Here is a 25,219-nt window from a genome sequence, read left to right as displayed (position 1 = left end):
TGTTTTCATTCCGTGAGGTTGAAGGGCGCCCCTGCCTTGTGTCGTCTTCCACCGACGTTCTCCCCGAAACGAACCTCTTGTGCCACTCGAAAACTCGCGCCCGCGATAATGTCTCGTTGCCGTAAGCGTCACGAAGGAGCTCATACGTCCGTGTGGCTGTCTTGCCAAGCTTCACACAGAATTTTATGTTTACACGCTGTTCGAGGTGGACGCCCATCACTGCACATTCACTCACAGTAGAATGTGCAGAGACTATTGACAACGTATTTTTCTACATGTAGTGCATCTAGCGGCTTTCACAGCAATTATCATAAATAGCTCAGAGTAGCCCGAAAATATGGCGCTACACATACGAACCCAGATTTGGTTTGGGGAATCATCTCTAGAGAATAAAATAAATCAGTCTCGAAACTTTACGGACAAAGGTTGTATCTGGGATCACGTGGCGACTTCCAGCTTCTTTTTTCCTCGAGAGGCATTTTTGTAGAGAGCAAACAATGCTACACCGAAGGAAGTGCTCGTTGATGAAATTGAATTCAAAATAGCAGAAAAAAATCTTCACGTTCACCCATAGAGCAAAAGCATGAAGTAAAATTAATGACGGCTACTGATAATATCTTTTTTTTTCACCTGCAGGAATATATTAACCGAGTGACACGCATTAAACCGACCAATCAAATAGCATGAGAACGTGAACAAGCGTCATCCAATGAGGTGCTCCGATGAAGCGGCGTTCCTGGCACGTCGATCACGGTTACTGTGCGTTCCAGAGAAACCAACGAACGTCCAAACTTATGCGCACCCTCTTGACAGCAGCAGTCCCGCACAAGCAACATGCCGCCCTACGTTCTCTCGGGCCGTGCCTCTGCACGCGCACAGCCAAGCCTCAGCTTTCGCGCTTTTACAAATTTTTTTCTAAAGTCGCGGACCTCGTAATAGGACTACTTTGCACTGTACTTTTGTATTGTTTGAATCTACCACATAACGCTTTGTGAATTCTTATCCTTTCTGCCGAATTAGTTTTGGGATTAGTACTCCCGTATCTCATAGCGACCTTCTAGGTTTATGCGATTTTCATATTGTCTAAATTTGCAGTTCTTGCACCTGCAGGGTCGCGTCCCCTCACTACTTTGATCCTTCCTTATTACCTTTTGTTATAGATGCTGATTTAGTGGTTACGGCATACGGCTGCGGAGCCCAGTCGGGTGCCGGCCATGGCGGCCGCATATCGATGCAGACGAAATGCAAAAACGCTCCCGTGCAATGCGATGTCAGTGCGCGATAAAGAACCCGAAGCGGTCGAAATTAATCCGAAGCCCTTCACTACAGCATCTCTCATAACTGATGTGCAGCTTTAGGACGTTAAACCCCACGTACCATACCATATTATACCATACCGCACCGTACCGTACCATACCATACCGTACCGTATCATATCATACCATACCATACGATTCCCGTACCATACCGTAGAATACCCTATCATACCATACCGAACCGTACCGCGCCATATCATACCATACCGGACCGTACCATATCATACGATACCAGATTATACCGCACCACACCGCACCGTACTGTACCGTACAATACCATACCATAACATACCATACCATACCATACCATACCATACCATACCACACCACACCACACCACACCACACCACACCATACCGTATCACCCTTTGCTATTAATGCTACCTTGTGTTACTGCGGCTAGCTTCACAGTAAAACGTCCTGCTGCCAAGATGCATCTGGTTACTGGCTGATCAAGTATGGCAACCTCTTGCCAGTAAACGTTTCCTAACCTGCCTTATATCGCAAGCGGGATGCAACTGTTTCTCGTTTCTCGCCCTCTTCCGAATCCCGTGCGAGTGCAGCGCTCGGTAGATTGGCCCAATTAAATGGAAAACCTGTCGGCACCAGTCGACCGCCCGCTTAGCGTATCTTGCACAAGCGAAAACCTTGCGGTGAAAGCCGCAACGAAATAACCGTCAGAACGCAAACTTTCACGATGCAAACTGAGAAAGAGAGAGTAGTAGCAACCTTTCGAGGGAGCTTTACAAACGGGTTTGTAAGAGGGATAACGACGCACAAACGACAAAAGGCTTCGCACGTGGCCAGCCGCCGGCCGGGTTCGCCGTCGAGTCACGCGGTGGCAGGCGGCGTCCGCCTGTCATGCAGCGCCCCCCTGGAAACAAGCGGCGACGACCGAAACGCAGCCGGGTGGAGAGTGAGAGCGCGCGTCGGGTGCGCGCACAACGGGACCACAGGCGGCTGGAGGCGGCGGCAAAGCAGCGAGTGACCGGCCGAGCGGGCTCCCGGTCAACGCTACGCGCACGGGGCGGAGGCGTCGGACGCACTCGGCAGTAACACACCGGCCACGACATGGAGAGGCTCATCGAGAACCGCCAGGAGGTCACCGAGCCGGTCCTTACGTACGTCACCGGTGAGTGATGTCTTCGACGCACGGCGAGATGTTACGCCCGGGTATTCTTCTTTTTTTCTTCGTGGCTTCATTTCGGTTTCAAAGAAACACGTGCATGTTTTTTTTTTTTGCGATGTGCTGGAGGGAAGTGCTAGATACGAAACGCTCGCCTTAAGACAGCTGACAGTTTTGGTCACGCGTGCGTATGTTTCTTTTGCCGGGTGTGCGGTCTGTCAAACTGGGCGCCCGAGGCAGGGTTTCAAGATCTGTCATCTGACGAACTGTGGCGCTGAACGACTACGTAAGGAGAACAAGAATGTTAGATGCCGCTTTGAAAATAAGTTTATGGGTGCAGATTTAGCAGTCAGCGAGATAAAAGAGCGGTCACTAATTTTGCTAGCACTGATAACGTTGCATAGCTTGCGTCCGCTGCAAGAGGGTTCAATGAAACCGGCAGATAAGTATTGATTAAACTTCCTCTCGAGTAATGTAAATAAAAAATGTAAAGTAAAAATCTTCACCAAGCAGCAGTGACAACCAGTGGTGATCCTTTTCCAATTTCTGTCGGATTGCGTGATTTCAAAAGGGACTTCGGAAGCTGCGAAGATATCATAACGCAGCTTTTCTCATGCTTTCCTCGCAGCTTGTTGTTCGCAGTATACTCATATGTGATGAGCATTCCTCTGAGCTAAACTTCCGCGCCTGGTTCGCCACACATAGAAGCGCAAAAAAAATGGAAGGAAACGACACCAGAAGTGGTAATTGGCTGCCTCTTGTCAAAGCAAGAGTGTCGCTCAAATCCCAAATGAACGCGTTTAATGGTTTTACTAAGTCGAATCCAGTCTTGTCATGGTTATTTTAACTTAGGTTAACATATGTACGCGGTCTGGAAGCGTACATGTTAACCGTGCAACTGAGTTGTGTGAAAAAAAATTGGAAAAACTTTTTTCAACCTGACACGGGCTTTTTTCTTTTGCCTGGTGACTAACGTGACCAGTGGCTCTGTGATATAGTGGCATGCCTTCTGTGGAGCGTTCACTGGCCTGTAATGCACTATCTGACCGCGGCACCAGCTAATTGTCTGCATATGCGTGTGTTCACTCTTATGAGTAGGTTTATAGTTGCTTCGTTACACAACACGCACTATTAATCACTAATACAGGTGACAGAGCTCTTTTTCTCGTTGTATGCGAGCATGCATCAAAGCCACGCGAAAAACTAAGAGCGTGTTATATACTGCGCTATTAAATTATCGAAATTATCGAATGTTTACCAGGCTGTATACAGAAAAGCAGCAACGTGGCGATCCTGAAACATGGTGACAACGGGGAAATTAGTCGCAATTACAAACACAAAAAGAAAGGCAGTTTGACGAGGAGGTCAGTGTTGCCGGGGGCATGGTGGTAAAAGTGGAAGTTATACAGAACGAGAAAGAACATTTTCACGTCGTGCAGTTTTACCAATAATAATAATAATAATAATTGGTTTTGGGGGGAAATGAAATGGCGCAGTATCTGTCTCATATATCGTTGGACACCTGAACCGCGCCGTAAGGGAAGGGTAAAGGAGGGAGTGAAAGAAGAAAGGAAGAGAGAGAAGTTTTACCAAGAATCTCTGTTTCTTTATACGCGATTGTTCAGAGGAGTGCCAGTCGGCCAGTGACATCACGTAGGTGATGAAGAAGACCTCCTTTCCTTGCACGAAGTTCCGGGTCATTTTGTCTGCGTGATCTCACTGAAGGCGCCACCGGCGTCCTTTTACGCCCACCCATTGTTCTCTTTTTATTTTTTCCCGCCAACAAAAGTGAATGAGAGAGCAGCTCAGAAAGGTTTCGGCGCGAACGCTTTATTTAGGCTGGCGCGTAAGCGAAGGCACGTACCAAAACGCACCGAAAATAGCAAGGTGCTGGGAGCGACTGATAACCGGTGATTGTTGCCCGCTATAAGGCGGCAAGTGGCCGGTACTAGAGGAAGCGAAGCAACTCTTTCGCTTCATTGTACTTATTCTCTCGGCAGCGTATATAGCAAGGAAATTTGCCGGGAGCACGAACTGCAGGCGCAGTATATATGTGTGGGAATATGCTAGTTAGGTTTGCAGGGCGCAGCGGTGGCGACGCACCAGGATAAACCGCGCATATTCTTTTGGAAAGGGTGCGACCAGGGATCTAAAGTAAGGCCGTTTAGGCGGAGAAGGCAACACGAAAATGCGTTAATATTCAGGACGCCGGCAGATGAGCCGGCAAACCAGCTTTACCTCTACACAAAATGAGATTTCCGAGCTTGCTGTGTTAATGATCAGAGGTGAAGACCAAACCGACTGTTCTGACTTGGATGCTTGCTTCGAACGGTTATCGCTATCTGTTTAATTCAACGTTAATGAAAAGAAGATGGCAAATCCTTAAATGAAAAGCACGCCCACGCACTGGCAGAGGCAATTTACGAAGAGTATAGAAAAAAAAATGGAAATTAGAAAATTGGTTTTGAGGAAAGAAATGACGCCAGTAACTGTCTCACATAGCTCGGTGGACACCCGAACCGCGCCGTAAGGCAAGGGATAAAGGAGGGAGTGAAAGAAGAAAGGAAGAAAGAGGTGCAGTAGTGGAGGGCTCCGGAATGATTTCGACCACCTGGGGATCTTTAACGTGCGCCCCGCCGCGGTGGCTCAGTGGCTAGGGCGCTCGACTACTGATCCGGAGTTCCCGGGTTCGAACCCGACCGCGGCGGCTGCGTTTTTATGGAGGAAAAACGCTAAGGCGCCCGTGTGCTGTGCGATGTCAGTGCACGTTAAAGATCCCCAGGTGGTCTAAATTATTCCGGAGCCCTCCACTACGGCACCTATTCTTCCTTTCTTCTTTCACTCCCTCCTATATCCCTTCCCTTACGGCGCGGTTCAGGTGTCCAAAGATATATGAGACAGATACTGCGCCATTTCCTTTCCCCCAAAAAACAATTATTATTATTATCTTTAACGTGCACTGACATCGCACAGCACACGGGAGCCTTTTGCGTTTCGCCTCCATCGAAGATCGGTTGGGTTCGAACCCGGGTACTCCGTCGCAGTAGACGAGCGCCTTAACTACTGAGCCACCGAGAAGGGTCCCAGGAGCGATTTTCGCCTCATTTTTACGCTTACTGCAGGCTGCTTTCCATACACGTGAAGCCGGTGAGGCTTAAGTGCATTGCGTTCACTACATCACTAACAGATCATGAAAGCACGTCGACAAAAGAAAACTTTGTCCAGCTGTCCTAAGCCATCTGTACCCGGATAGATTTAAGCCGGAGTGCAGCAAATGCGGTGGAAAAGCCACCGTAGACCACATCTTCTGGGACTGTCCGAGAGATCCCCCACCAATATCGCTCAAGAGACTCGCGCCCCCGGGCCCGTGGGAGACCTTGTTGCTCAGCTCCGACCTGGAAACCCAAGTACAGGTGGTGACGAGAGCCGAAGAGGTCGCCGCCAGTCTCCACTGACGGCCACCTAACCAGATCAACAAACCCATTTATAACTCAAGCCGATAATAAACGTTTTCCAATCCAAAAAAAAAAATTGTCGGTCGTCGGCGGGAGGGGCGCGCCCGTGCAGTAAAAAAAGAAAAAAGCAGAAGATAAGGAAGACTCGTCGGCGGAGTCCCTATAGTCGTTCGGGCCTGTCTTCCTTTCATATAACATCCTTTATCTTTCGCCATTCTCCAGTGTGTCGCATGTTTCAGTCTGTGGTCACCCTCTGGGCCTCAAAACCGGTCTCACAGCAGTAGCGGCAGAGGCGGCCGAGGAAAAGTCGTAAGGTAGTGAGGGGGGGGGGGGGGGGGGGGGGGGGCACGCGTGCAGTGCACACACACGTGCCTCAAGGTGTCTTCTCTCTGGTCAGCGCGAAAAAGGAAACTTATATTCGCGGCCAACCGCAGCCACGACGCCAAATATCCAGCGAAAGACTCCGCGCCTCAGGCAAGGGCATGACCACTGTCGCCGCCGGTCGTCGAGTACGGAAGCCGCTTCCCTCTTTTCTTCCCATTCCTCGTACGTGAAATTCAAGGCTTTGCCGCCTTGCGTAATGCACCTGCGCTTCCCTTGAAAACAGGAGTTCAAAACCTTGCTTGCAAATAAATAAAATAAATAAATAGCGGCTCTTTATTTATTTATTATCTTTATTTATTTTTAAGGTTTGGGTGGTAACTGGACAGCCGTTCGATACTTCTGTTCCTAGGCATAATATGCTCTCAGTACTGCCATGTTCTTATCTTTTTTCACAAGCACGTGTACTGTGCAGAGTTGCAGATGATATGTGCATACCTAAGCTTCTCTACTTCTTTGATATGTGCGGAAAAAGAAAGCGCAGACAAAAATAGACCCGCTGCAAGGGTGGCTATAGCAGGGACAACCTTCCAACCACACACTACGTACTCCCTCCTCTACAGCTGCCTTTGTGTCCTTGACGAGTCGAAGCGAGACTTTTTGCTTCAGGACTTTTCAGACATATCTGTGCCGTGCAAAAAAAAAAAAAGAAAATAGAGAGAGAGGACAGAGAGAGCAACATGAGTATTGAGCGTGCCAGACAACAATTCCCATAAATGCGCATTTGGCAGCGCAGGTCACTTGAAGGAGTTACACGGCTACAAAGTGGACAAGACAGGGGTGAGTGCGCACATGTCTGTGATGAAACGGCGGCCATTTTTCCCTGGAGATGCACACTTCAGTAGTGATTCTGGCGCAACACTGTATCTGTTAAATGATCAAGAAAAAGAAAGGGCTGAAAGGTTGGCTACCGAACACCAAACCTAGCATCTGAGACGTCCTTCTACAAGAAATCAAAGAAGAAATGAAAAAGAAAAGAATAGTATAAATTATGATAATATAGTGAGTAATGCGAAGAGAAATATTGAAGTAAATGTGCTCAGCATGCGTTAGGCCGTCGCGATAGTGGACAACTGTTTGAAAACGAAAGCAGGGAATACGGCGTAATAAGCTATGAAGCGGTTAAAATCTGCGAATAAGAGCGTAGTTGTGACAATAAGTGGACACACAGAGCGCTGTTGTTCCTTGCCGTTTGTTCCTTTGCTGTCTTACAGGCTTCTTTCACATATGTAGAACACTATGCAAGCGTCACAAAAAGTGGGGTATTCGTCAGAGATCTGCGCACACTTCATTTAGCGAAAGGCCGTGCAGCCTGCAATTTCCACGGCTTAATTCACGGAATACTAAGATATACGAAAACAGTACAGGCCTCGATGATAGCCTTTGAATCACTGACCGCAGTCGCTCTGTTACTTCCGGAGACATTCAAGTTCGTCTGAGCTGCCTCATTCATCGGAATCGCCTGCGCGTTATTAAGCAGGAATCTTCATTAACGGTGCTCATCTTAACTCGAACATGAATAGAGAAACATCAGAAATAACATGAGAAAGAAACAGACCTTCGAAAATACTGTTATCTCAGTACCACAGATGCAATCCTTGTGTACGAATTTTCATTTGCTGGATTTTATGAGTAAAGTTTGCGTAAGGTGTGCTTATTAAGATATTATGAAATTTGGAAAAAGGAGCAGCTGTGCGTCATCTCATCTTGATAGTCTCGTAACAATCGTTGTACATGCCGCGATGTAAATGAGAACCGAGAAGAGTTGCTATGAATCTCTGCGCTATTTGACCAACACGAACACCCGAGTGCGGAGCAATGGGAGAGTCGGCTCACCAGCGGCGAGCTCACGACCCAAAGGGCCTTAGTGCAGCTCGTGAATGATGCAGCACGACTCAGTGGAGCCGTGGAATAGGGCCCACCCTTGCTGACGAGAAGCCCCAAGTCGCCAGCGCCAGAGAAGACGACGGAGACTTCATAACCGCGCGAAACCCTTGAAAGATCCAATAAAGTTTTCACTCACTCAATCACTCTTGCTCTAAATTCTGTGCAAAACCGAATCAGATAATCCACAAATACTTTAACTGTCAGGGACAGCGCTGTCGACGATCTTATCTTCCCTCGAACTCTCTCGCTCCCTCTCTTCAGTCCTAAGAGTGGTTTCAAGCATCCATAGAATGATTGTAATTTGTGAGGTGATCACGCTGCTCTGCGCTAAACTACAGAGGCTGCCCCGAGACTTGTGGCTGATACGAAGAAACAGCGCTGAAGTGACGCGTGATAGAAGATCCGGGACGCGCACAACGCACATACGAAGTTCCGCACTGAGGTGACACGACCCGTTTAAAAGCAGCGCTTAACCTCCTCTTTCGGGTACACCATAACAGGGTAAAAGTCGGAGGGCACGAGGCCTCTCCCACAAAAATTGACAGTGGCTTAGCTCGGCTATGCCAGGATATACGTAGCGAAAGCTAAGGCATAGCTTGGTTAGCCTTGGTTAATCTTGAAAGTCCAGCTTAGTCCGGTTGTCTGGCTAGTTGGCACGCGGTTGGTCACGTGACCAGCCACGCGGTTGGTCACGTGACCAGCCACGCGGTTGGTCACGTGGGGCGGTGCGACCGTGGTGGGAATGCGAGCACTACGAAACTGCAAGTTCGTGGCCAGTGTAGCTTTCGCTACAAAATACATAATGAGAAGGAATTTGGCCCTGGCGAACACTTCAAAAGTCTCGAGGTAGCAATTACTTCATCGCTCTGCGTTCACATCCTTTTTTGTGGGTCTGTGCTGCTACCCAGCCTCTTGGGAGAGATCGCGAAAAGTGGATGCACACGGGCCGGTCGTTGGGCCTGCCACCAGCTTTCGCAGAAGGCGAATGACAGCTGCACCTATGCGCAATCAGGGCTACTTGTTGTCGAAGGAGAATGTGACGAGGTGTGATCATTGTGCTGTATACCTCGCACAATTGCCGACGCACCTGCCATTGAGACGCCCGAAGAAAGAGGCAGAGAGTGGTTCTGAACTGCTTCCACATAACGTCGACTATCGCCTTTGCAGAAAGATTATTGCAGCAGCAAAATTATTGAGCTCTAAGCATCTGTAGCGTCGTATTGCTCATTTTTCTCTATGCCTGCTTAAGCATGCAGAACGAGCACGAATATTCAATATGCTTCAGTTTGTGAGAGCTTCCTCGGAGTTTCAAGAATTCATGAGTTCGTTCTACGAGAGTTCAGCAGATTCAAGTTTCAGCCGTTGAAGCAAGCTTCAAGAGTGCTACGCTATTTGCCCTTTTCCTTTTCGTTATTTTTTGACGTTTTGTAAGTGCGGATGAAACTTTAAGAAAGGTGGTTGAACCAACAGGGGGGCATGCCGTGTATTTCTGTAAACAATCAGCGCTTCTTATCTCCCTCTTAGCTTGCCTATTGCATCTTCAGAACTGGTGTTGTGTATACAGCACTGTTACTGCGAGGTGAGCAATGTTGCGAACCTGGACACGTCTGGGCCTTTTATCTTTCTATACCTTACCTGCACATTCCATCGCTAGGAATGAACACTGTTAGCACAATGTGACCGGCGCCTACGTTCCATTCATTTGCTATCGTCACCTAATTGCTACTCGGGAAAGAGGAGTGGGAGAGATCGGAGTAGCAATGACTGAAACCAGAGCGGCCGCGGCCGCTTCGAGCTGTTTTGTCAAGTGGAGGATAATGAGCGACTGCGGAGACATACTGCTGAGAGCCCACTTTGTGACCCGCTCTTCCGTCCTCCTCCTCCCCTCTTCCATTATTCATGAAATAGTCGGCAAGAGTGGCCACCACCGGCGCCGGAAGGGTTTCCGCACAGTACGTTTGTTTCAAACGTGCATCAAATGACTTCCTTCATTCGTTAAATAGTCCTGATCCCCGGACCACGAAGAATTTTTCTTCAGTTGTGAAGTTTCCGTGAAAGCTGTATAGCAAAGCCGAAAGTTGGGCGAGTTGGATAACGTTTATGATGAAAAAATAGCGCGAAAAGGGAGCGCTCGTCTGCGTCGTTCCTTTTCCGTCCCTCGTGTTCCTTTTGCGAACACGAAAGCTGTATAGCTTTCCTTTGTAGCCGTGTGGCTGCGCTCAGGTGGATGCTAAAGCGTAATTACTCCCGAACTAAAGGGGACTCAACCTTGAGGGTTTTACCTAAATACAATGGACTAACACGCCTGGTGGCTGACTCGCGCCTAAGGCGCGATATTCTCTGCGGCAACAGTGAATGGCATTCGAAAAACACCGAAGGCTCAGGAAAGCGAAGATGCATGTGTAGTAGAAAAGGTCGAACGCAATCACCTAGCATGTATGGTCACTCAGAATATGCGCATGGGGAAAGAGAAAAAAAATAAAAGATGTGGGTTGTGTGTCCCTGTGCATAACTCCAAAACCGCCACGAGTGACGCTGCCCGAGTGCTCTTGCAAAAAGACACATCGAACATGCGAAAGAAGTGCGGAGGAGACGGTTTGTTGGAGATGCGTGTCCAAACTCTTTGTGCAGGCTCAGGAAAGCCTTTGAGTCCGGGACAGTTATTCTGCCTGATATGCAAAGCAGGAGTGTAAAATTGTGACCCTTGTGCGCTAGTTTCTCATGCTGCTTAAGTTAAATAAAAAGGTAGTGGCTCATTCCTTTGATGGCCTAGCACTGCGCGATGCTGAGGGACATTTGTCCACATGCTTAATTCGGACGGGCGACCTAGGTGGTTTCCAAGGCTGCGGGTGGCTGGTGCGCGTTGGCTGAAGCCCTGGGCAAGTCTGCAGAATTACTAGACAGTATTTCGCCTGATGACTTTCTGAAGTTGGCTTTCAGGTTGTCTTGTCTATTTGTACGCAAAGATTAAAAAAGAAAAGAATGAAGAGACGAGTGAGTGGATACTGAGAATCGTCTGAGCAGCCGACGCAGTCGATAAAGAAGTCGTAGCCAAGGCGACGGTGTCGTCCTCCTCCTGTGGACGCATTTGACGAGCGACCAAGACTGCAGCCGCAGTCAACCGAGTCCCGATGAAACGCCGAGGAAGTTGTTACATGCACATTACCCAAGCGTGGAAGCTCTCTCACCACGCACACAGACGTGTACCTAACAGGAAGGAACTGACAAATCACGTAGAGAATACCGGCCAGCGGGCCCTTAGTTCACTGCACCCGCGTCTCGCGCCGACTCTTGGAACAGGGAAAACATGGGCATCGTCGAGACACTCGCGTACAGAGCATCGTTCTGCATGCCTTTCTGACGCGACAAGCAGCGCGCATTCAGACACGAGGATAAAACTCGGTATTTATACGTAGCATATTTATACGACGCCTACGGGTCGGTTCCTACGAACGTTGCAAGGGCGCTCCCCACGGACTCTGTGACCGGCCGTGAGGCTGCGAACGAGAACAGCCTCACTGGTTGTTTGTCGGGCCATCGGATTGAATCTGATGACGTGCACTCAGCGTACGCGTACACCCGCGCGCTAACACGAGCGCCGTGCCCGTCTTAGCCCTACTCCCTCCCCCTAATCTCTCTATCCCATCCCGCCCCGCACTCGACCGCCGCTGCAGAAACTCGCGCCGCTTCCGCCCGTTTCCGCCTGGCGTCCAGGAAGGAAGGAAGGAAGGAAGGAAGGAAGTGTGCATGACGAGGAAAGAGGGCTGCTTCGCCGTTGTCGTCACTCCTTCCTTCCTTCCTCCTTCGGAACAAACGCAGTCCGCTTACAATGAGCGCTCTTTCAGCGGTGTTTCCGAATCGGGAGTGCCCTCTCCATCTTGCGCGTAAGTTCGTCCAAGACAGGTTCGCGAGGATCAGCGCAGAGGTTACGAAACGTGACTTCGCTCGTGTTGGATGCTCGCGCATACGTATGCGCTCGCGCACCGGTCCGTACAGCGGGACGCCGTATATATTTCCTCGCGGGCTCTCTCTTTATGTACGCGCTGTCGGCTATTCTCGCTACTTCGCGACCGTATTTGAGTTCATTTCTTTCTTTGCTGCACTTTTGTGCGTCTTTCACTCAGACCGAAAGATGAAGAGCTGCCTCACTGGGCGTCGCCGGTGTCCCGAGATTACGTAAGAAGTGAAGGACGCTGGCCCTTTTTTCGCAGTAAAGAACTTTCGTCGGCTTGACCGGATTTACGCCTTTCTGATTTTGTAAAAGGCAACAATTGGAAAAGTGAAAAAAAAAACAAACATTCGCTCCTCAGGAATGAGTTGTCTTTGATTTGCAGTTCGTTTAGCGGCAGGCTTTATACAAAGAAATGTTTGACCAGCTTTAACCGACCATCCTTTTTCACAACGTCAATGGGTTCGAATAGTAAATAAAGACTACTGCGTGCATCATTTGTGCTGGGACTGTGAGAAAGCGGTACATATAATGCTGGAAAGTAGGCCCTTATAATCATCAGTAGTTAAAAGATTGCTATACTGATACTGTTGGACTTTACTGATGTTGTCGCAAAAAAAAAAATGGCGCATTTTCGTTGACGTATTTGCTTTCAATTGCGGGACGCCGGTTTAGGCCGCTTTACTGCACCGGCAACGAGTTGCAGCCGTTAACGTGTGCGATGCGCTGCTATATGCTTCTTATCTTACCTAGCCAGTCTCATTTAACTATCGAATAGCCCATAAATACCGGCCCCTACCACATACAGCAGACGCCGCCGGAAAGTAACACAACCGTGACACGGAAACCTTGCGCTAGAGATAATGACGTTTCTAGGCGTATGATTCCTTCCCCCCCCCCCCCTCTCCCCGCTCTCCTAGCTTCCTCGTTTCCAACAGCCTACGCAACAGTGAACGTGACGGCAGAAGGGGATGGTGGGGGGTGTCAGCGTCGACGGAGATTTCCGTTCCAAAGCTCTCCACTCGTTTCTGTTTTAAATATTCTCCAACGCTCTCACTTTACCGGCCGCAACACCGCTAGGCCTGTTTGGCCGTTCGGAAATTCGCAGCCGCAGCGCCGAGGAGGAACGCGCGATAGAAACAGGACTGCCAAAACACCGGTTAGCGGAGAATTCCCCGCGCAGATTCGGTTCCGTCGGCGGCGGGTATCCGAGAGGAAGTTGGACAACAGAGTTGGCAATCTCGCACAACGGCGCAGGCGTTCCCGTTGCTTTTCGTGTGGGAGCAGTGCAAGCGCGTCCCGACGGAGATTTCAATCCGCTCGGTAGACAAGAACGATTGCGAGAGTTAACTTTTTACGCTGTACTATACGAGGCTCGGCTGCGCGAGCGCCCGGGTTACGCCACGGGATGCTGTCATCGTCTGCTCGCTCCACCACCCGCGAGCTACGCAGAAACCGCAGGAAGGCCGCATGTGCCAGTTTCCGTTCGCCCCGTTACGTTTCCGGGGAAGAGGCTTTCGTGTCTTACAGCGGCGTACACTTTGCGACTTCCCTGCGACCGAAGGCGAGGAAAACCGGCACGGCACTGCGTATACGTTAAGCACGTATGGGTAAAGGAATCGTGTCTTCATTCGCTCAGATCCGCATCGTCTTTTCCTTTGCGACACACGCGGTGCAGTTACTGCAGTGACGTAACTATTGCCCACTTTTGTGTTTAAAGCGGCATTTATTGCTTCAGGGCATAGAAGGGGGGTGGTGATAGCAAGGAAACAAAAATTAAGTAGTGATTACACAACTACTAAGGCAAAAAACCAGAGCTATCTGACAGGCGATAATGATTACGTACGGAAAGATGCAATAAAAACGAAAGGCAAGAAAGAATAGAATTAAAACGGAATAGTTAATTTCTTCTGGCGCACGCTCTCGGTCAAAGCGTGTCGCCTGATTCACCGCCTAAGAGATCTGATGAGGTGGAAATTCGGCCCGAAAGTACCAAGCAGACCCTAATCGAGTGCTCCTGAGGCCGTTCGTCGGGCGCGCCATCAGTCATCCCAAACGCGGCAGTGGAAGAGGCGCTGATGCGACATCCGCGAGGTCGTGCCGACACGCCATGGGCGCGTTTCATCACGACCCGACGAAGACGGGAGAGGCGGCCTGCCTCAAAGGTGGATTCTTGTTTCATTCCACTCTTTGTGGTTGTGCGCGGGTGAAAGAGACCATTAGGTAAGCGGCGCTGAAAAAGCGAACCGTGTCAAGGTATTTGCGGGTGATGACGAAAGACGAGCCATCAACGGCGCGGTCGTTGCCGGTATACAGCATTGCCGACCCTGGCGCCCGCAGATGTGCCATAAACCGCAATCGTAGTCACCTGCGAGTCACCTGTGTAGAATTATTTTCTCGCGCACATCAACGCCGAAGGCAGAGACACCAAGTTACCTTGTCCTAAAATTTTCATGCATGGCCGACCCCATCACCATGCTCATTTTGTATCTTTTAGTGCGCTAGCACTAGATAGGTCACTAGCGAATAAGCTGTTACGGCCAGGTGAAGCTCGGAGTAACTCGGGTAAGCACGGAGGAGCGTCGCGACAGCTGCAGCCAATAGGAGGAGAGCGTCGCGCCAGCTGCACACAATAGGAGGAGAGCGTCGCGCCAGCTGCAGACAATATGAGGAGAGCGTCGCGCCAGCTGCAGACAATATGAGGAGAGCGTCGCGCCAGCTGCAGACAATAGGAGGAGAGCGTCGCGCCAGCTGCAGACAATATGAGGAGAGCGTCGCGCCAGCTGCAGACAATAGGAGGAGAGCGTCGCGCCAGCTGTAGCAGAGTGGAGAGAGCGAGTGAAGATATAATCATAATTTTTTTTTTTGGGGGGGGGGAAAGGAAATGGCGCAGAATCTGTCTCATATATCATTGGACACCTGAACCGCGCCATAAGGGAAGGGATAAAGGAGAGAGTGAAAGAAGAAAGGATAATAGGTTCTGTAGTGGAGGGCTCCGGAATAATTCCGACCACCTGGGGATCCTTAACGTGCACTGACATCGCACAGCACACGGGCGCCTTAGCGTTTTTCCTCCATAAAAACGCAGCCGCCGCGGTTGGGTTCGAACCCGGGAACTCCGGATCAGTAGCCGAGCGCCCTAACTACTGAGCCACCGCGGCGGGTCGAGTGAAGATGAAGTGTGAGAAACGCGGTTGCGTGCACATGCAGATGCCAGAAAGAAGAGGCGAATGATGATCGCCGAAGGAAAGTGCAGCATGCAATCTGCAATGCAAATAGTCACCGCCTGGTTATGGCCAATCCCCCTTGCGGGTATGTGCCGTTTTGTGAGGCAAACAACAATAACAACAACAAACGATAATTCATGGGTGAAGCCTGTCCTTCGACAGATTCCGAAGCCGATCGACGTGCACGGCGAGCTGAACTGCGACGCAAAAAAGAACCCAGCGCCAATTTGAGTCAAACCGATTCAGTGGATATAGCGAAGCGGCAACCCGAAGCAGAGCGGCTAAGACAGAATAACCTCGCTAAACAGGATGCGGAAACAGATGAAGAGGAAAGAAACGCAAAGACGAGCGAGGAAGAAGAGACGAATGACGAAATCGCCGGAGTATCGTGCAGTACAGACGCATGCGCGCGTGGCTTCAGAGATCGCCGAACAGAGGGAGCGACGACTCAAATCGCTGCGAGGAACTCCGGCAGCTTATCGCAAGAGGAAAGCCGAGGAAAGACTGGACGAACATTTGGGTGCAACTCGAACTTTCATGCTTATAGAAAGCTAAACAAAGAGAAACAAAGCAAAACAAGGGTAAACGTGGTAGCGCATCTACTACGTAGCATTTAGCGTAACCAGGTGAATCGGGGGCCAATTTTTAACCGCAGAACAATTATACGGTCAACCACCCGTGTTTTGTGATCTCTAGTGTATCGTCTACAGGGTACAATGCTATACTGGTGGGTCGTGAAAGACGGGAATTGAAATCTAGGTTTTCAAGTTGGCCTGGAAGATGAAATACAGGTCGAAGTAGACGAAAAAGAGACGATGGCCTGGATAGGTTACATAGGTTTCTATGGGAGCCCCCAATGTAACGCATATATCTTCCTTATTTTCCATTTCAAGACAACGGCAACACCAACCACACCAAGACCGTTCTCCCACACCCAGAATAATCATTTCGTGCTTGCTAATGCCCATTGCGCAGTTAGTCTTCTGCAGGTGCAACTCCCGAATACCCTATAAAGGCTAAATATAGCTGAGATACCCTTCAGATATGTCAAAGTGACAGGAAGATTTTTTTTTCACCTCCCCCTTTTCCTGACTGCAGGAAAAAAAAATTAAGGGCACGCTTAAGTCTCCTAAGAGTGCAGTGCGTAGGTGTGCGCCGTCCCAAGCGGCCACGCTTTCGAATTGGGCTTGATTGCGCAGGTGCCCGCGCGCATGCTCGCGGTTTCGGACTGACTTGTGCACAGTTGGAAGTTCAAATTTGGCGGCGTGCTGTGACTCGTCCTTGGTGGTCACGTGACACCTCTGACGTCATCATTGTCGCAACCAATCAGGAAATTTCGGCTTAGACATCGGCGGGGTTTTGGCGTGACGGTAGCTCTAAAGCTATTGCATTAAAACAATGCAGGCTTAGTTCAGCCTGTAACCATACCGACGTTTGTAAGGTGGTGGTGTAAACGTTTATTAGAACAGCCTTTATATTAGGGGTTTAACATGTCCGGGGCCAAGGTGACGAGGGTGCGTTGCAGGTTCAGATTGGCCACGGCGGGGGCGGGGGAAAGGATAGGCGAGGGACTGGAAGGCCTAGTTATAACTGGTTGCGTGACAGTTCCCACTAACGCAGCCGATGATGCACTGCAGCGCTTTTGCTCATACGGTGTTCTCTTATGCTTCTAAAGGAGACGAGGCAGCCAGCTTGTTTGCCCGCCTTCAGGCGTTTCGATGGAATCTACGTCATGCCGCGAAGACACATTCGGTTTAAACCACATGGGTTAGAATTTTCCAGCAGCCCTTGGTTTTGAGCACGTCTCTTAACAAGGAGGAAATCTGTGTGTATTCGTTAAAAAAAGATTATAGAGAAACTGTGTTTTTGCACTGGCCTCGTAAACTTTTTTCTCCGGCCAAGAATGCAATCTATATCAGAAGAGTGAATAGAATGGTACGCACGTTACGGGTACACGTGCAGGAGACAAAGAGCTTGCAAACGTGACTTACTGAATCATTGTTCTGAGCATTACCAAACGCTAAGTACCCGTCAGGAGATGGGCCTCGCTAGTAAACGTAAGGCAGTCGTGCTAGGCTTCAGGAAGCTGCTGGATACGCCTCAGGCCGACTTGTAGGGCCGCAGAAAATATGATAGCCTGCAAACCTCTGTACGATAAGTGGCACCGACTAGAAAGCACACTGAAGCAAAATCCTGAATGAGAAAACGTTGTCTTCTGCTTCCATTATTTGCTTGTCTACCTGCGATCGACATGGCTTCAAAGTCAACACATCTTGTGCAGTACGTTACAGCGATTTTCATCCCGATACATTCTTTTCTGCGTTTAAGGATTGTTAGCGGCGTTTCTTGCTGTTTATTGCAGCTACGTGGCTGCTTCTGGCATAATTATTCAGCTAATGTGTCGTTTTGCGTTGCGGTTTCCTTAGCTTCTCTGACGAGAACTATCCGCCGTTCAAACAGGGCACTAGCCTGTCCTTACGTACTAACGTTAGTGAAAAAAAAGTCGTAATGACATGCTGCCTGAAGTTACAGCTCATTTTTTCTTTATTCATAATATGAGAGTTATACGCATGTCGTTAAAATTACTCAAAGGTGACCGAAACTGAAGAAATGTTGTCAGCTGTACAAGACTATTATAAAAATATTGGCACTTGCACGTTGTGTGTGCCAGAGGCTGATTATGTTCGTCCACACTCTGTGCTTCCCCCGCTTCAGAGCCCAAGATCAAGCCAATTATCCTTTCCTATTGTGTTCCGCAACGATGTACCGATTTGATGCCCGCCTCAATCCCCAGAATGAAGTGCGCTACCACATTTCCGATCGCACTCAAACCCGTGGATGCGTGCGCGACCGACCCCGCATAGCGTGCGGGATGGATGCCGCACGGGATGCCGGATAAAGCGGCCGCGTTGGGGAAAAAGCGGGAGCGCGTAATCACGTTACGAGCCGCGGGAACTGCTCGGCAACGGCTTCCCCGCAGGGCACGCTGCCGTCTCGAACGAGCGCCGAAGCGGCGTCTCTCGTCGTCCCCCGTTCGGCACGATCTCGTCACTTGGAAAAGCGAGGGGCGCCATCAGCGCGCCAGACGACGTCGCCGCTGCTCACGCGATGTTTGGCGACAAGGGGGGTTAGAATTGGTGAAGCAAGGAGCGGTAAGCAGCGTCACGTTTCGTGCATCGTAACTGACGAATCACTGCTATCGAAGAAATGTTTGGCACGCGGCATACACCAGCAAGCCCAAAAAGCCATGCTGCCGGTAGGCAAATTTCACTAGCCATCCTGTCGACTGCGCCAGAATCTGGCTACGCTCGTACGTCGAAACAACCGCGGACTACGGGGTTTGCCGGTAGCGCTACAAATTCCTCTTTATGGGAACTGATAAGATGTGCCTACGTGCATGCGATGTCTGCGTGCGAGTGCCTATTATATGTAAGAAATATGTAAGAGATACTTGAAGCTACGTTGCGTCTACGGCCATAAATCTCGTTGCTTTTCCGACAATTCACGTCAGTACGCCTATTAGCCAACCGAAATCCGAGGATCGGTGTTCATTGGTAAAGTTGCGTTCATTTCGGTCGTTATGGCTCTGTAACAGTCTGAACGTAGTTTTACATATTCGAGAATAATTTTCTGACATACACGTAGAAATGAAGACAGGTTGCCTTAAAACAAAGCAACAATTGAATATTCTTGTCAGCACGGAAAACCATCACGATACTGAAGACTTGCCTGCGTCTAATTTCGGAGCTCCAGTCGCAAATAGCGATTTGTCACTATCCTCGAAGTAGCGGGTGCATGATGTTTGTCTCCTAGGCTCAGAAGGGGCCCAGAAAGGTTCGAAATTAAGTTGAGGACAGCAAAGCGAGCTATCGACAGAAAAATAATACGTGTAAACATAACGGACATGGAGAGAGCAAAAGGGGTCAGGGAAGAGAGGCGATTTAAAGATGTGATAGCTGAAATCAAAAAGAAAACAATGGACATAGGCAAGGCATGTAGATCAAAGGAAAGGTAACTGATAGTCTCTTCGCAAAACGAATCATGTCCCAAGAAAAGAAAACGTAGCAGGCGGTCTCAGAGACAAGTAAGGAGAACAAAATAAAAGTTAGCGATTCGGCCTCATGTTCCGAAGGTTGCAGAGCCTTCGCACGGGCGAGCCATACTTCAGCTGAGATGGTACGTTCGCACGACAGACTTAGTTTTATATAGTTCCCATATAGTTCCCACACTGGCTGAAGGTAAACAATAACACACTTCTCAGCCCCGATCAATCTCCTTCACACTCCGGTAGTCCGGAAATTTGGTGCTGGGCTTTCGAACAAAACACCCCGCTTGGCCTATACCGCTGTGCCTTCAGCGTCGTATTACTCACATGTCTTATCTGTCAGTTGTCCTTAATTCCCTGAAGGCCGGGCATCTGAAGGTCGCCTGCTATTTATATTGCCGCGAATATTTGCAGTGTTTATTCGTTTTTCAAATCTGCCGCGACACCACCTTATCACTTTGTTTGCGACGCAAGACGCGACTAGATTTATCTCGATTGATCGCAGCCAGGCAAAGCTGATTCTACGTTGTTCCGGAATGTTCTAGTAACTTTGCGCCCTTTATCTCGAATGTTCGCTATCAGCTTTAAATTGAGCACGGCCGACAGCGGCGGGCATTCTGTTCGACGACCGCCGAGCACGCTTGTCGCTTCGCCGCCGCCGAGTGATTCAGTCCATTTTGGGTGCAAATCAGCCCAATAAACAGTTCTTTTAGAAGACCCTTTCGTCCGTCTTCATCGCTGCCTCGACTGCCGTCACCACTACGTGACATCTGGTGGAGGTGCGGGGTAGCCTTCCATGTTCCGGACGCCCCCTTCAAGTCGTGAAGCCAGCCCTGAGCGCTTCGCACCCGAGGACGAGCCAGCAGCTCAGCGAGCCAGCCGACGTCTCCAGGGAGAGGAGCCTGAGTTCGGGAAACTGCCGGACCGCACAAGACAGCGAAAAGACGCGGCTACGAGCACCGCAATCTCGCCGAAGATGTCGACACCGATTATACTGCAGCAGCCGCGGGTGCCGCCAACTTTCAATGGATCCCTAGGCGAAGACCCTGAAGAATGGTTGGATCAATTTGAGCGCGTGGCGTCATTCAACAAGTGGGATGATGCGGCAAAGATTGGACACGTTTTTTTCTCATTGGATGGCTCCGCACGCACGTGGTACGAAAACTACGAGTCGTCCCTTACGACATGGGAGCTATTCAAGAGAGAACTATTGAAGGTATTTACCAGTGTCGTGAGGAAAGAAAGAGCCGAACGACTCCTCGAGTCCAGGATCCAGCTTCCGAATGAGCCCGTCCGCAGCTACGTCGAGGAGATGAAGCGCCTATTTCGCCGCGCCGATCCCGGGATGACCGAGGAAAAGAAAGTTCAGTTCTTAATGCGCGGCATAAAAGAACAACTCTTTGGCAGCCTCGTCCGTCAGCCGCCAAAAACGGTCGAGGAATTCATGCAGGAAGCCTGCACGATTGAGAAGACCCTCGACGTCCGAGCTCGGCAGTACAACCGCCCTTCCTCTGCCTATGCAATCCGTTCGGACACGCCGGCCACCACCAGCGACAGCTTGCGGGACGTTATCCGCGAAATCGTCCGAGAGGAGCTACGCCGATTACTGCCATCCTCCCCACAGCCACAAGCATCGACTCTGATGGACGTGGTACGGGAAGAAGTGCAACAGGCACTTGGCACCCCGACGGCCACAGAACCCCAGGCCATGACCTACGCCGCTGCAGTAAGGACTGCTCAGCCCCAGCGACAACCCCCACGTCCTCCCCGAAATGAGCCACTTGGTCCACAACGCCGCCTCCCAGCCCCCGCCCGCCCAGCCTATGACCGACCCTCAAGCCCCAGGAAATGCGACGCCTGGAGGACTTCCGACAACCGGCCGTTGTGCTTCCATTGCGGTGAGGCCGGCCATATTCTTCGTCACTGCCCGTACCGACGTATCGGTCTTCGAGGATTTGCCGTTAACGCCCCACGACCACGCTTCGGACAACGTCCGCACGAAATCGACGAGTACCTGCGTCGAGAAGAGTACACGCCGAACCGCTTTTCGCGCTCACCATCGCCGTCAACCTCGCGCTTTGCGTCGTCACGCCGCAGCTACGCAGCCGCGGTACGAGGAAGGTCGCCCAGCCCCCGTAGGGGAAACTAAAGGCAGCAACCTCTGGAGGTGAGGTTGCTCACGAGCTAAACGCCGAAGATCCTCCACCGACCACGTCCCATGAAGACGATGCACCCGCGACGCCGCATGAAGAACCGACACTCGCTGCACCGACGCCGCACACAATGAGAACCTCGACCACGACGCAAGCTACCTTGAAATCGACGCCGCCACCCAGAGGAGCTTCGACCACACGCCCAACCCGTGACTCGCATACGCGACGAAGCCGTGACCCGACGCCGAGAGCGACATGCAATGCAAGAGCCAGGACCTCCGACCTAGAAGTGACTATCGACGGCCGGAAAGTCACCGCTCTAGTCGACACAGGAGCCGATTACTCGGTGATGAATGGAACATTCGCTGCGCAGCTCAGAAAAGTCACAACGGCTTGGGACGGCCCACAAATTCGCACCGCTGGGGGCCACCTCATTACGCCATCAGGACGATGCACAGCGCGAGTGACTGTAAAAGGACATACCTATCCTGCGACCTTTGTTGTGCTACCGCAATGCTCCCGCGAAGTGATCTTGGGTATAGATTTCCTTAATGAGCATCAGGCGATCATCGACCTGCGATCCAAGCTGATCACGCTTTCGACGGACGAAGCCATCGCTTCGATGAAAACTCGGGAAAATCACGTTGCCCTAAGTGTCCTGGAGGAAGAAGTGAGCGTCCCACCCCGTTCAAGCGCTATCGTGACCGTAGGCGCCACGAAAGCCATAAACACTGAAGCCATCATCGAGGGGAACATGCAGTTGCTACTAGACCGAGGAATCAGCATCGCAAGAGGCATCGCACATTTCCGCAATGGCCAGGCCGAAGTACTGCTGACTAACTTCAGCCAAGAATACCGGCATATTAACAGAGGAACGACGATTGCTTTCTTCGACGAAATATCCGACGTACGAGACTCCTTCGCCCTCTCCGACCCCTCCGCAGAAGATCCGCCTTACCAAGAGAACTCGCCCACTTTCGACATCAACCCAGCCCTGCACCGGAGCAGACAAGACAAGATCCGCAATCTGCTTCAAAACTACAGTGAGTGCTTTTCGACATCGCCGAAGGTGCGACAGACGCCAATTGCCAAGCATCGCATTATAACGGATCAACACGTCCGACCTCTCCGTCAAAGCCCCTATCGTGTGTCTCCGCGAGAACGACAAGCCATCCGGGACCAAGTTGAAGAAATGCTTCGCGACGACGTCATCCAGCCTTCAAACAGCCCATGGGCGGCACCGGTTGTTCTAGTGAGAAAGAAAGACGGCGCACTTCGATTCTGCTTGGATTACCGCCGCTTGAACAACATAACAAAGAAGGACGTCTACCCCCTCCCCCGCATCGACGACACACTGGACCGCCTCTGCAACGCCAAATATTTCTCATCGATGGACCTCAAGAGCGGGTACTGGCAAATTGAGGTCGACGAAAGAGATCGCGAGAAGACAGCATTCATAACTCCGGATGGGCTGTTTGAGTTCAAGGTGATGCCATTTGGTCTCTGTTCCGCACCAGCGACGTTTCAGCGAGTAATGGATACAGTGCTGGCAGGCCTGAAGTGGAAAATTTGTCTGGTATATTTAGATGACGTCGTTGTCTTCGCCTCGAACTTTGAAGAGCACCTCAAAAGACTTCGAACAGTCCTAGACGCAATCAAGTCGTCTGGCCTAACCTTGAAAGCAGAGAAATGCCACTTTGCCTACGAAGAGCTGCTGTTTCTAGGCCACATCGTTAGCAAGGAAGGAGTACGCCCAGACCCACAGAAAACAGCTGCTATTGAACAGTTTCAACCGCCGCCCGATAAGAAAGCAGTTCGCAGATTTCTCGGACTATGCGCATATTACCGACGATTTGTGAAAAACTTTTCGCGCATCGCCGAGCCCCTGACCCAACTGACGAAGGCAGACGTGCCGTTTAAATGGGAAGCGCCGCAAGCAGAAGCCTTCAAGGAACTTCAGCGTCGTTTACAGTCCCCACCGATCCTTGCGCATTTTGATGAAAACGCCGATACTGAAGTTCATACCGACGCAAGCAGCGTGGGACTAGGCGCCGTTCTCGTTCAAAAAAGTGACGAGCTGGAGAAGGTCATCGCATACGCTAGCCGTTCCCTTTCCAAAGCCGAGGCTAACTATTCGACCACTGAGAAGGAGTGCCTTGCCATCATCTGGGCTACGTCGAAATTCCGCCCCTACCTCTACGGACGGCCGTTCAAGGTGGTCAGCGACCACCACGCGCTCTGCTGGCTTGCCAATTTGAAGGATCCCTCTGGCCGACTCGCTCGATGGAGTCTGCGTCTCCAGGAGTTTGACGTCACCGTCGTTTACAAGTCCGGACGCAAGCACACTGACGCCGATTGCCTCTCACGAGCCCCTGTAGATGCACCGCCGCTGGACGACGATGAGGACGCCTTCCTGGGACCCATCAGCGCAAGCTCTTTTGCTCAGCAGCAACGCTCGGACCCCAACCTAAAGGGCCTCATCGAGTACCTGGAAGGCAAGGTTTCTTCACCCCCCGCTTCATTCAAGCGAGGACTGTCTTCTTTCTGTGTGCAGAATGAGGTCCTTGTGAAGAAGAACTTTACAGCGAACAAAACAGCCTACCTCCTTGTTGTACCTACTTGTCTCCGCGAAGAAGTTCTACAGGCTTCACACGACGAGCCGACAGCTGGACATCTCGGGTTTACTCGTACCCTCCGCCGCATTCAAGACAAGTATTACTGGCCCCGACTGTCTGCCGATGTCGCACACTATGTGAAAACATGCCGAGATTGTCAGCGACGAAAGACTCTTCCCACACGACCAGCAGGATTTCTGAACCCCATTGAACCTCCCTCAAGACCCTTTCAGCAGATTGGCATGGACTTGCTTGGCCCTTTTCCAACGTCAACATCTGGAAATAAGTGGATCATCATAGCGACCGACTACCTGACCCGCTACGCCGAGGCGAAAGCCCTACCGAACGGAACAGCAGCAGAAGTGGCCAAATTTTTCGTGGAGTGCATTCTTCTTCGACACGGCGCCCCCGATGTGCTCATCACGGACAGAGGAACAGCATTTACGGCGGAACTCACGGAAGCCATCCTGCGCTACAGCCAAACCAGCCACCGGAGGACAACTGCATACCATCCGCAGACCAACGGACTGACCGAGCGCCTGAACAAAACCATCGCCGATATGCTCGCTATGTATGTCGATGCCGAACATACAACCTGGGATGTCATCCTGCCTTACGTCGTCTTCGCCTACAACACCGCAGTGCAGGAGACCACCCAGATGACGCCTTTTAGGCTCGTCCATGGCAGGGATGCCACGACCACGCTAGACGCCATGCTGCCCAACGTTACAGAAGAAGAGAACGTCGACGTTGCCGCCTACCTTCAACGCGCAGAAGAAGCTCGAAGGCTTGCCCGATTACGGATCAAAGATCAGCAGCGGTCCGACGCCAGACGCTATAACCTACGAAGACGCAACGCGGAATACAAGCCAGGAGACCAAGTCTGTGTGTGTACGCCCATTCGCCGCCGTGGATTGAGTGAAAAGCTTTTGCGCCGCTATTTCGGCCCGTACAAGGTTCTTCGTCGGCTGGGTGAACTGGATTATGAAGTCATCCCTGACGCAATGACTGCATCCCAGCGACGCCGCGTACGACCAGAAGTTGTCCATGTAGTCCGTCTGAAGC

At 50.8% G+C, this 25,219-nt stretch overlaps 1 protein-coding gene across 1 annotated transcript in view; it reads left to right on the top strand.

Annotated features, from left to right (window-relative positions):
• The first annotated feature begins 2,250 nt into the window (after positions 1-2,250).
• Positions 2,251-25,219, top strand: part of LOC144120637 (carotenoid-cleaving dioxygenase, mitochondrial-like) — a 69,237-nt gene continuing 46,268 nt past the window's right edge. Inside the window, exon 1 of the mRNA XM_077653250.1 lies at positions 2,251-2,448. Coding sequence (XP_077509376.1) covers positions 2,388-2,448 — 61 coding nt within the window. The 5' untranslated portion in view covers positions 2,251-2,387. The remainder of the gene's footprint in view (positions 2,449-25,219) is intronic.

This window comes from Amblyomma americanum, chromosome 2, assembly GCF_052857255.1.
Source record: "Amblyomma americanum isolate KBUSLIRL-KWMA chromosome 2, ASM5285725v1, whole genome shotgun sequence".
In the NCBI taxonomy this organism is placed as follows: domain Eukaryota; kingdom Metazoa; phylum Arthropoda; class Arachnida; order Ixodida; family Ixodidae; genus Amblyomma; species Amblyomma americanum.
The sequence above is the reverse complement of the archived record's forward strand: the minus strand, read 5'-3'. Positions and strand labels throughout refer to the sequence as shown.